The 11,797-nt window shown below is 53.3% G+C and overlaps 2 protein-coding genes across 2 annotated transcripts; one reads left to right on the top strand and one right to left on the bottom strand.

Annotated features, from left to right (window-relative positions):
- Nucleotides 1-2,123: 2,123 nt before the first annotated feature.
- Nucleotides 2,124-4,686, top strand: SETTUDRAFT_85211 (uncharacterized protein; the record flags this gene model as incomplete). Its single annotated transcript, XM_008022196.1, has 2 exons — nt 2,124-4,527; nt 4,586-4,686. 2 exons carry the CDS (start codon nt 2,124-2,126, stop codon nt 4,684-4,686), a joined length of 2,505 nt encoding a protein of 834 aa, XP_008020387.1.
- A 5,398-nt stretch (nt 4,687-10,084) lies between these two features.
- On the bottom strand, nt 10,085-11,720 carry SETTUDRAFT_162440 (uncharacterized protein). Its single transcript, XM_008022719.1, has 4 exons — nt 11,479-11,720; nt 11,281-11,431; nt 10,724-11,197; nt 10,085-10,676 (listed from the first exon to the last, which is right to left on the bottom strand). The coding sequence occupies exons 1-4, from the start codon at nt 11,505-11,507 to the stop codon at nt 10,296-10,298; spliced, it is 1,035 nt and encodes a 344-aa protein (XP_008020910.1). The 5' UTR covers nt 11,508-11,720; the 3' UTR covers nt 10,085-10,295.
- Between the last annotated feature and the right edge of the window lie 77 nt (nt 11,721-11,797).

The following is an 11,797-nucleotide window of genomic DNA, read 5'->3' on the forward strand; positions in this document are numbered from 1 at the left end:
GGCTAACATTCCCAGCTTGTACAATGGTGATAATGCATGCTAAAAAGCAACCGTGTGCATGGCCCCAGGGTTGCTTTCATCTAAGCTCCAAGCTGAAGCGTCGCTCGATCGTTGGCAGAGTCCGTCTTACGTGCAGCTCAGCGAGGAGCCAACCCCACCGAATCGCCATGTTGGTCGTTCCGAGGTGGGCACAACAAGGGTCAAGTCTGGCCATTGGCCATGCAGCGGCTCCTCATACTACTATACGGGAGCGAGTTAGCATCCGCGTCTCGCCTATCCTGCGTTCGCTGCTACGTGGGACAATAAAGAACGTCAGCAAGCCCCCCCCATACGACGCCACCAACCAACCACCTCTGGCCATGGCGACTGCACGAGCACGAGCGACTGTCCAGCCACCCAAGATTCGAGGCCAGAGGGCTACTAGATGTCCAGTCACATGTGCCGGGCTAAGAGTAGGCCAGCTGGGACAGAGTAGCAGAGGGTCGAGCGACGATGTGCTACCAGACCATGGCGAAACCAAAAGAGACGACGGATGCCGTCACCTGGGGTGATTGGTGGACGGACACTTCTCGGCATGCGGCAGCCAGGGTGACACGAAGGTAATAGACGCACGAATGCAGGCCAGGCTTGGAGTCGCTGGTTGAGAGCGGCGATATGCCGGCGGAGCATCGCGGATGACACAATTGATGAAACGGCGGGCAGAGTCGATAAGATGGATGCAAGACATTACGCAAAATAGCAAGCTCGGAAGCGATGTTACGCAGAAGGGCGCTTGACAGCATGCAGAACATGCCGGAGTAGCAACGAGCGAGCGTCTGCAAGCACGAGGGCCGGCCGGCAAGTGGGCTCAGCGCGTGGATATGGCAGCGGCAGGCTGGAATCGCGGAGAAAGAAGCCATGACGATGACGATGTCATCTGTCTAGCGAGGCGTTCAACAAAGCGTGTCGGTGAGGGTCACTGTCGACGGCCGAGAGCGGTTGTAGAGGTGGCAGACCGGGTTGAGCCCGGGAGGCAAATACGGAACCTGGTCGAGTGTAGCATCCAGCAGGCCCACAGGCATTCGTCTCGGTCCATATGCGTGGAGGCACCCATGACCGAGCGTAGCGCAAGCCGAGTCGCTTGGCTGCATGCCGGATTGCTCGTGCAGGCCAAGGTCCAATGAGGGGCGGGCGGCGCGAGGGCGCTGGAGAGACAGCACAGTCGAGTCTGGCAGGGGGGGGTGGGGGGAGTATTTTTTTTGCTTGTTGCGGCATCCCCAACGCTCTCCTCCGCATGCTGATCGTAGGCGGACAGGGCCCGGAGTCTAACGCTTATCGGGTGTTATCGCATGTGGCTAGGAGGGCCCACGAGTGGTGTTGTATGTACATGGGCGGATGCAGATGTGGTTGGAACGGACAGGCTGGCAGGGCAGGGTAGGGCATGGCATGGCATGACGATGGTGCTCGTGGATGGCGGGGGGCGGACAGACAGACAAGACAGGCAGACAGGCGGGCGCGTCAGCGTGCGTGGGCATGGGGCGAGACAGGCGGACAGCAGTGGCAGGGAGACAGCAGGGAGACAGGGAGACAGGGAGACAGCAGGGAGACAGCCCGCAGACAGGCAGACAGACGGAGAGGCGGCGGGCGGCGGACGGCGGCGGTGCAGGCGATGCAGGCGGTGGTGGAGCGCGTCGGCGGGCGAGCACATTGCCGTGGTTCGGTCATGGCTGCGCACTCGCACTCGCTCGCTCGCGGTGCGCCGCCAGGCATGGCGACAGAGGCCAACGAGGCCACCGAGGCCAACGAGGCCTCTGGTCTGGTCTGGTCTGGTCTGGATGGCCGCAACTCTCCCGGCGCAGCACGCTTGAGAACCCTCGCTCACGGCGCCGCTCGTCAGGGTTTTTCTTTGCCCTCGATTGCGAATCGAGCGGACCGCTGCAGCGCTTCTGGCGCTATGCCAGCCAAGTGCAGATCTGGACGAGCCAGTCGTGTGGGGCTGGGCCTCACATACAAAAAGCGGTGTACGCTGCTTGGCACCGCCCGCCTACCCTCTGGTCGGCCCATCGCCCGCTTACCTTCACCGCTTACTATCAGCTCAGGGAGGCTGAGAAGACTCGAACCCCATTTCCTCTCTCCCGCCAGCCATGGAGAACCAACACATCGACTTTGACGGGGCCATCTACGCCGTAGACGGTGCCTTCGACCCTTCCTTCGACCCAAACCGCCAGACATACGCCTTTTCGCCCTCCTGGCCGCTGCCTCTCTCACCCGGCAGTATGCACCACCAACACCACCACGACGGCGCGCAGCCGTCGTCCCAGCACCACCAGACCCAGACGCAGAATCAGCAGCAGCAGCAGCAACACCAGAACCAGCGCCGCATCACCAGTGCGAGCGCCTCGACTGCACAGCACTCGACGACGACAACCATGGCTCCCCTCCACCAATCCATGGGCCTTGGCTTCCCCGCCGCCATGCAACCCATGAATCCGATGCTCGCAACCTGGATGAACATCAACACCGACACCAGCTTTGGCCAGGACAACTTTGCGCAGGGCTCCTTGGGCTTGGGCACCGACTTCAGTGCCACGTACGGAGGGCCCCTGCAGACGTCGCCCGTCGAGTTTGGCATCAACTCGCAGGTTATGCTCAACTCCATGTCCATGGCCCCCATGAGCTTCATGACGACGACCAGCATGGAGCTGCCCACGCTGACCACGGCGCCCTTCCAGATGGCGGATTTCCAGCACGAGTTCACCAACATGTCCACGACGCCCGACTACACGGGCAACTCCAACGTCGCCACGGCAAACAGCGTGTCGACGGGCTCGCCGGGCGAGAACTGGATGGAGATCCGCTCGCTCTCGAGCAGCGACAACGGCTGGGTCGACGTCGGCTTCAACCACCGCAACTCGTACGACTACTCGGACAGCTCGGCCATCATCTTCAACCCGGCCCAGTCGCTCCACATCCGCACTGGCTCCGACTCGTCCAACTCGAATCAGTCGGACGTGCCCCGCTCAGCGCACTCGTTTAGCAGCTTCGAGGACATCCAGTTCCCCATGCACTCGCCCCAGTCCGAGACGGACAACACGCTCGAGCTCGTTCACTCGCATACCCACTCGGACAACTGCAGCCACAGCCACGGCTACCAGCTCAGCGACCACGACTTCCCCAGCTACATCTCCCCCACTCAGTCGGTCAGCCCCCCCATGGCCCGTGTCGAGCCCATTACGATTAAGCAATCATCGTCCAACACGGCCTCGCCGACGTCGTCAGCCGTCAGCTCGCCCCCGGCCCGCCGCCGGAAATCACCCATCACGGCGACGGGATCCAAGCCCACCAAGACGATTGTCAAGAAGACGCCTGCGCACACCAACAAGAAAGACGCCACAGGCGAGAAGCGTGTGGGTAGGAGACGCGGGCCCTTGAGGCCCGATCAACGTCAGCAGGCTCACGAGATCCGCAAGCTCCGTGCGTGCCTGCGATGCAAGTTCCTCAAGAAGACGTGTGACAAGGGCGATCCGTGCGCTGGCTGCCAGCCATCTCACGCGCGTCTCTGGCAGGTCCCGTGCACGCGCATTGACATCAAGGACATTGCCTACTTCATGAAGGACTGGAAGGCCGATTACGAGCGTCACGTCAGCCTTGGCTTCTCCATCGGCAACATCAAGGGCTTCTCGACATCAGAGCGCCTGATCTACGTCACCCACGGCTATGGCCACTACCTGCCCATCATGGCTCGCGAGGTCTATGTCCGCGACGAAAAGTGCTTCGGCGTCGACTGGCATGAGACGCTCAATGGCCTCCATTTTGAGATCAACACGGCCAAGCTGTCTGCCGGCATGGAGGGCATCTCGCGTGCCATGCTCTCCGACTACCTCGACCGCCACATTGACGGCGGCTTCGAGCAGTTTGTTGACGAGTACTTTGAGGGCACCTACTTTGTGACGGAGCTCCTCAAGACGGCGTACCGCTTCTACTGCCGCGAGAAGCTTCCTGTGATCCGCAAGGCACTCAAGCTTGTCCTCGCGTACAACCTGACGCTCCACGTCACCATGGTGGAGGGTCTGGGTGAGGAGGACAACACGCCCGGCAAGGTCGAGGACCAGCAGTCCAAGTTCTCTGGCAAGACGATTGCCCCCGTCATGATCAACTTCCAGGTCAAGTGTGCTCTTGCCGACATGTGGCGTGAGCTGCAAAAGGACGTGCTCGAGGAGCTCTCGTCGCTGTACCAGTCGGTCTACAGCGGTGACAAGCTAAAGAACTGGCCCACCATCTTCATGCTCGCGGCCATCCTCTTGGCTGTCTGGGAGCTGATCCAGTTCGACTGCAACTACCGTGTTCCCGACCTCGCCGCCGTCAACAAGTTCTGCGGCGAGATGGAAGGCACACCGGTGGGTGTCATTGTTGGCCTCTTCTCGGCCATCTCGCAGAAGCTCCCTGCTTTCACCGAGTGGGACTCGAGGAAGCACCACCACCTGCTCAACTCAAATCCTGCCGTGTGCGATGCCATGACTGAAGTCCGCGCACACGTCACCAAATATGGTAAATTACTCTCCACCGCCGCACATGGCCCTATGCATGCTAATCCGTTCCCCCCCAGAACCATACCTCCGATCGAGAAGTGACTGCAAGTTCGACCGCCAGGACTTTGACTCACTATCCAACAAGTTCCTCTCGAAGCTCGTCATCAGAGCCAACTAAGTTTGCGTCGATTTGCGTCTCCCACGATACCATTATGGTTTAATCAGCAGGCTGCACATAATCTTCACGACCGACCATTTACGCGCGACTCATCTCCCGACAATACTCCGCAGCCTGCCTGCTCTCAGGGCACCCGATACATATAAACGATCCACGATTTACGTGCCCAATGCTTGCGACATCATGGCTGACGACCTTAACACCAACCGATGAACGACTTTGTCTGCATTTTGCTGCGATTCCCCGGTGTCCTCTGGATGCCAAGTTTTCTCTGCGATCTCGGCGCGATCAACGATACAAACAAGCTCCGGGCTCCCACGACATCCCAACTGCATCACGTTCGTTTAGTGGGCAACACCGGATTAACATTTATTTTATCTTCTTACACGATCCATATGACTTTTATTGACTTTCTGAACGGAGACGGCTGACGCATGGTTGCACAACCTCATGGCCATGACCACGATCACGACTATTTGATCTTTTGAAGCACGCGAGTAGGCAGAACCAGGACCGAGTCCTGCGTGTTCTTTTGCGATTTTATTGTTCCTTCCTTTATCCTGCGAGCAGACGAGGTTGGAGGCGGGGTCCCTGGATAGGCATCGCATCTCCAACACTCGTGTGTTGTCGGTGCCCCGGTCCATACCAATCCTTCAAGAGAAAAATTATCCTTTCCTTCTTGACGATTGTGTTATTGGCATAGCGAGCGAGCGGCTTGTTCTTTTTTTTCTTTTTCCTTGTTTCCTTTCCCGTCATCTGTGGCTTTGACATACTCCTCCAGCACCATTGGGTCTAGCTCTGGCAGACGCATGTGCTGTGAGTAAGCCATTTCTTTCAATTGAAAACGAGTATGTATCTATCTATCACTGGGCCTTGGCATGGAGTACGAAGCGGCAATCTATCTATTATTACAAATCATTAATATGGTAACAACGTTTGTGAAAATTGCTGTAGCGGCTGGGGAAGTGCATAGCGTGAGTCACTTGCACTTGGGTGGTCAGCCGCAACCCGTCGACTTGAGTGGTGAGGGGCAAAGGATCAGCCACCTCAGAAGCCGCCCGCGCGTCTGCAGACAGGATGCCGCATGAACGTGGGTCCTGTCTTGTCTCGAACGCCCTGTACTATCTCTCTCTCTCGTCCCGTCCAATAGAGACAGGCCAGCCGGCTCCATAAATAACCCAATCAAGCCGCTACCTCGAAAAGGCGGTGTTTCAAACCAGCAAACCATACATGCACCGCCAGCTGGGGCGTCTATCGGTGCATCAATCGGAGCGACTTTTTTGGGGGGGGGCTTTCTTTTCTTCTTCATCTTTTGCCTGAAACAAGGAAAGACCGCGCGGCGGGGGGCGGTGGCGGTAGAACACCGGAACGAAAAGAAAAACGAGTATAGTAAGAATGAGATGGAAATAGAGAAGGAGAGCCCTTTTTGTGTGTGTGTGTGTGTGTGGCTTCTGGATTACTTTTGTTTTACATCGTAGGTATTACACATACTTACTTACTTACTTACACCTAACTTGGCCAAAATCGCAATCGATTCTAAGTACATATCCTACATACATACCCGTCCGTTCCGTTCCCCCCGTCTTACCTACCTACCTACCTACCTACCTACCTACCTACTTACCTACCTTAAACCCCCCTTCGCTTCTCTTACCTTCTCTCTGCTTCTGTCTCTCTGTCTATCCCTACCTCCCTGCCGTGTTGCTTTATGTAGGTATGTAGGTATGTAGGTGTGTGTGTGTGTGTGCGTGTGTATACGTAGGTATCACCCACACCGCCCTTCTGGAGCCTCTCTCTTTTTTTTTGCCGCCCCCTCCCCCCCCTCTTTTCCCCTTTTGAGTGGTCCCCCGCAGCTCGCAAGCTCTCGCAGCCCGCGGACTACACTACATTACACTATGTCCAAGGTGGATTGTAGCCGAGCCGCTCCGCATCGCTCCGCATCGCTTCGTACCGCTCCGTGCGGAAAGGATGGGATGGGATGGGATGGGACAAGGAGAAGAGGGGAGGAGAGGAGAGGAGAGGGAGTGTAATAGAGAGGTCTGGGAAGGAGAATAAAAAGACGGGGAAAAAGAGTATGCGATAGTTTTCTCTTTCTCTTTCTCTTTCTCTTTCTCTTTCTCTTTCTCTTTCTCTTTTCTTTTCAGCTTGCCTGCCTATCTGCTTGCATATCTGCTTGCCTACATGCCTGCTTACTTGCCTGCCTGTCTACCTTTTTCCCTTTCTCTTTTAACGATAGATGGATAGATTGATTGAATTGCGGAATGCGTTAGCTATGCGTATATTTGTCCCCTTTCATCTATCCATCCATCCATCCATCCATCCATCCATCCATCCATCCATCCATCCATCCATCCATCCATCCATCCATCCATCCATCCATCCATCCATCCATGTTGTATGTACATGCCTTCTGTGCCGTGCCGTGTTGTTTGTGCTACTATACTATACTATGCTGTGCTATGCTGTGCTGTGCTGTGTTGTGCTGCGCTATGCTATGCTGTGTTGCGCTGTGTTGTGTTGTGTTGTGATATGCATAATAAGCTTAGTATACTTTGCATAGGTGGCATGTGTAAGGCCCTTTTTTTCTTTTTGCATGCTAAGTGGTGCGGGGGGGGGGTGAGCAAGCGTGCATGTATAGTATGCGTGTTTAGGTTTAGGTTTGGATTTGGGTTTGGGTATGTACGGTGTACGGGAGATAGATAGATAGATGTATGTGGGTGGGGTGAGCTAATCAACTAGCTAGCTAGCTGGGTATGTTGCTGGCCCAGCTTCTTGGTTTGTAGTTGTTGTTGTTGTTGTTGTTGTTATTGTTGTTGTAGGTGTGCATGATCTATGTTTGGAGTGTAGTGTGGGATTAGTAGTGTGCGTGTAGCCATAGCCATAGCTGTGCTTGTTTATGATATACATACATGGTAGAGTAACATGGATTAGAGGAATAGAGAGAGCAAGGGGAAAAGAAGAAAGAGAGTGAGAAAAAATTTATCTATCAAGTGTATGCTATACTAATACTAATACATATATATATATATACGGATGTGTGCATATAGTTCTATAGTAGTAGCTTTAACTTGGCACTGTATGCTATAAGCCATATACTCAAAACTATAACATGCATGCCATGCTATAACAAACACCACGCCTGATTCATTTACACGTGTAGGGATCAAGGACGTAGGACTGTGGCTATGTATATGCGAAACAGGGGAAGGATAGGGCTTTTTTGTATTCCTACCCCCTTACCTTTTTTTTCTTTATGGTGTTCTTAAAATAGGATGCGTGGATGCGTGGATGGATGGATGGATGGTGTGGTGCTAGACTCGCTCTACGACGGCTATGTTGTGTCTACTGTTTTACAGCAGTATATTGTAGCTGTGGCTATAGAGAAAAACTAAGAACAAAAAAAAAGGCAATGAAAAAGCAAGACTAAGTGGACGAATGGGAGTACCACGCAGGGGCATGTGCTAAGCGTATGGGGATACTAGGTGTGTCACTGTAATGTGTAGTGTACTACAGTAAGTAAGTCCAAGTGTAAATGTAAGTAAGCAAACCAAGTGTCGCGCATCCATGCATATGCCGTGTTACTCCTCCAAGCGGATGTGTATACGCATGGCAAGACAGGTACGACTATACCATGTAATTCATGCGCAGGAAGGTGTAAGTAGTACGGTGTAGTGTACCATACTCAGTGCGCGGTTTATCGCTCCTCCATCTCCTATCTTCTCTCCCCTCCTCCATTACCTCTCTTCACCGGAACCCCATACGCACCTACACCTACACACTCATACCTTGCATTCTCACATGCAACAAACAAACAAATCACATGCCTCGATACAACCTCCCCATCAACCTTTTTTTCGTCCCTTAATCCAACCGAATAATTTCCCGCCTTTTTGTTTTCTCACAGTAGGTGTAGGATCGCTCGATCCACGCGATCGGGCGATCGATCGAGCTTATTTTTCACATATTTATTTCCTTTTCTAGCTTTTTCCCCTAGTGTATTTTTTTTGTCGGCCGAGAGAACCCTGGTTTATTCGTGTAGTAACCTTAGTTAACTTATTTTACTTAGGGGGGGTATTAGCCCTGTGTGTGCCCTGTGCTTTTGAGCTTTGAGCTTTGAGCTTTGAGCTTTTTGTTTTGTTTGAGGCGCGGTCATGCACGGACTGTGGGCGGTGTTAATACTAAGTAGTAACAGTAGTAGCAGTAGAGGTGGCGGGAAATATTAAGACACTACACTAGTAATAGCACAGGGTAATGATGATTAGATGTATTGTTAGTATGTACATAGCCAGCTGGAGTACACCTAGTGGCAACGTAATGGGGTGATGGTGTGATAGCAGGGTTTGGGGGGGGGGTTGCCCAGCACCGAGTGAGCGACTTTTCCGGCATGAATAAACGAACGAACACGAACGAACGACCGACCAAGTAATGCCGACTATGGTTCTTGTCCTCGTGCTTTGCAGCATGTGGTGGCGTGCGCCGCGTGACTGCTGCATAACACCTAGACATTGCGTGGAGAGAGAGAGAACGCTGGGTCTGGGGCTGAAAGTCTAGGGGAGCTGGACCAAAGGCAACTGACTGGACTGGGGCGACTGGATTTAGAGCTGCACGTTAATTTAGCTGCCGCGGCACATGTCGAGTTTTCTCTGCTCTTCCATTGTTCTAGGGTATCCTTGATTTGTTTTTCAGGCTTCGAGGCAGGCGAATGGTTTAGTGTGTGTGCTAGTTGTTTAGTTCTTCCTGCCGCTGGTGGTGATGCGTGGTGGCGGGCGGGCGGGGAGGCAAAAAAGTCTTGTTTCCCTTAGTCTTTGCTTACCATGTAAGAGGGTGTGTAGGATTCCTATCGTTCGATCTCTTGCGTTAGACTCGTGTCGGGTAGGGTCATGACGGCAGTGGCGCTGGTCGTTGTCGTTGTCGTTGTTGTGGTGGTGGCATGCACGTAAACGGTCCATGCACCGCAATCTACTCCTACAGCATACGCATACACACACCACACTACACTACCCCACCTTCTCACCTGCATGCATTGTATGCCGGTATATACACATACAAAGTGTGTTGTACAGCACATCCTGCATTGCGTGACACGCGGGTATGTGCATCGAGCATGCATCTTCTCAACGGCTTTTTCTGACGCGGTTTGCTTTTCCTTTTTCTTGTGCTTCCGACAGAGGTTGCATAACTGGTGGTGTGTGCCCCGTTTGTGGCGAGTAGATGTGTGCTTGTGCATTACTTTGTTTGAGAGGGTGTGTGTGAACTGCAAGTCGTCTGCTGTTGAGGTATGCGATGGTGTTGCGGATATTGCGGTGAAGATGTGAGGAAAGGTAAGGTGAACTAGCGGCGTATTTTCCGGTGACGGTCGATAGAATCGTGGTGTTGATGAGCAAGGGATGGTATGTTTGCATTTGGAGCGGTCACCACCTATGGACCTCGATCAGTCTTTGACCAGCATCTGCTGTTGAATGTCCTTTGAATTTGGAAACACAACTCGTGACTAGGTTGGAGTGGCGAATTCAATCACCCAAGACGTCTTGGCGCATAGAACAAAACATATCCTGGCCCTAAGACATTCATTTCAACTCTAGTCAATGTGTCTTTCTAACCTTTCTTCTCTAGAAACCCTGTCTGGCCTTGGGCAGGTATAATTCTTCAAGATACTTTTCATCCTCGTCACTGAGCTTGAAGTGCACGTTCTGTACCGCCTCTTCAATCCTTTCCTTGCTGTTTAGGCCGATAATAGGACACACGCCCTTTTTGATAGTCCATGCTGTGGCGATGCATGCCATGCTGACGTTGTTCTTCTTCGCAACCTCCTCGACTCGATCAACGATCTTCTTGTTGTTATCCTCGTCTCTATTGCGGAAAAGTACGGACTGGACCTTGTCGGTTTCTGCGCGCTTTGTCGATCGATCATTCCAAGGACGGGTGAGGACACCGCGGGCGATGGGGGACCATGGGATGAGGCCGACGCCAGTGTCTTGACAGTATGGAATCTGGAGCCTTGTCAGAACGACACTCAGACGGACAGGATGAAACGTACCATTTCACACTCCTCCTCGCGGTAAATCAGGTTGTAGTAGTTCTGCATCGAGATGAACTTGTGCCAGCCGTTCTTGTCGGCAATGTTTTGCAAGGTTTGGAACTCCCATGCAGCCATGGAGCTGGCGCCAATATACCGGACCCAGCCCTTCTCAATCACGTCGTTCAAGGCCTTCATAATTTCCTCCCTGGGTGTGCCGCGGTCCAGACGGTGAATCTGCAGGACATCAATGTATGTGCCTAGTCTTTCCACGCTCTTCTCAACCGCGTCAAAGATATGCTTGCGGCTGAGACCGACTTGGTTAACCATATCGCCGTCGTTTACAGCCACCTCTGAAATCTGTATCGAAGGATCTTCTTCCCTGACACCAAAGTAGCATTTTGAGAGGATGACGACCCTGTTGCGTGGGATGTTGTATGTCTTCAGCGCCTTGGCAACAATCTTTTCGGACACGCCGTGAGAGTAGATGTCGGCCTGGTAGTTCATGATCAGACTTGCTTGTCGATACGCAGACGCACTGTGAGATTGTCTTGAAAGCGAAACGGAACCAAGCATACCGTATCCCAGGTGTTGATGCCGCACTTGTATGCATGCTCAAGGAGTGGCAAGCTCTCATCCTCGTCCAGAACCCATGGCTGCCATTTGGAAGTGCCGTAGCTCATGGCGCCCAAGATGACCTTGGAGACCTTGAGGCCCGACTTTCCCAAGCTGTATTGTGTGAGTTTTGACATGTGTGGGTCAGGTGAGGAACTCACTTGACGTATTCCATCTTTTTCTCTGCCATTGTCGTGATTGTATGCGATGTTACTAATAATTCGATACAGGGTTTTGGTACAGGTTCGCTGCAGCTGCAAAGATTGCGGCGAGATGCCAGCTATTATATCGCATTGATTGCGATCCCGCTCAAGAGGGGCAGCGGGGTTTACCCTAAGGCCGCCCAGTTGTCCGGCGTTAAGTTAAAACAATGGATCTCTGTGAAAACAGGCCCGCAAAGCCGTCTTTCCTGCCGCGGTCAGTGATTTCGCCAATGATGTACCTCTAAGAGTGGGTGGAGTGGCGTGGGCTGAAGTGGGG

This window comes from Exserohilum turcica, assembly GCF_000359705.1.
Source record: "Exserohilum turcica Et28A unplaced genomic scaffold SETTUscaffold_1, whole genome shotgun sequence".
In the NCBI taxonomy this organism is placed as follows: domain Eukaryota; kingdom Fungi; phylum Ascomycota; class Dothideomycetes; order Pleosporales; family Pleosporaceae; genus Exserohilum; species Exserohilum turcicum.

Excerpts from the sequence above, each read along its gene's own strand:
- SETTUDRAFT_162440 (XM_008022719.1), bottom strand. The coding sequence starts at position 11,507 with ATGGCAGAGAAAAAGATGGAATACGTCAA. Across the intron at positions 11,198-11,280 it reads GCATCAACACCTGGGATACG|GCCGACATCTACTCTCACGG; the intron begins GTATGCTTGGTT and ends ATGAACTACCAG. Across the intron at positions 10,677-10,723 it reads GCGAGGAGGAGTGTGAAATG|ATTCCATACTGTCAAGACAC; the intron begins GTACGTTTCATC and ends ACAAGGCTCCAG.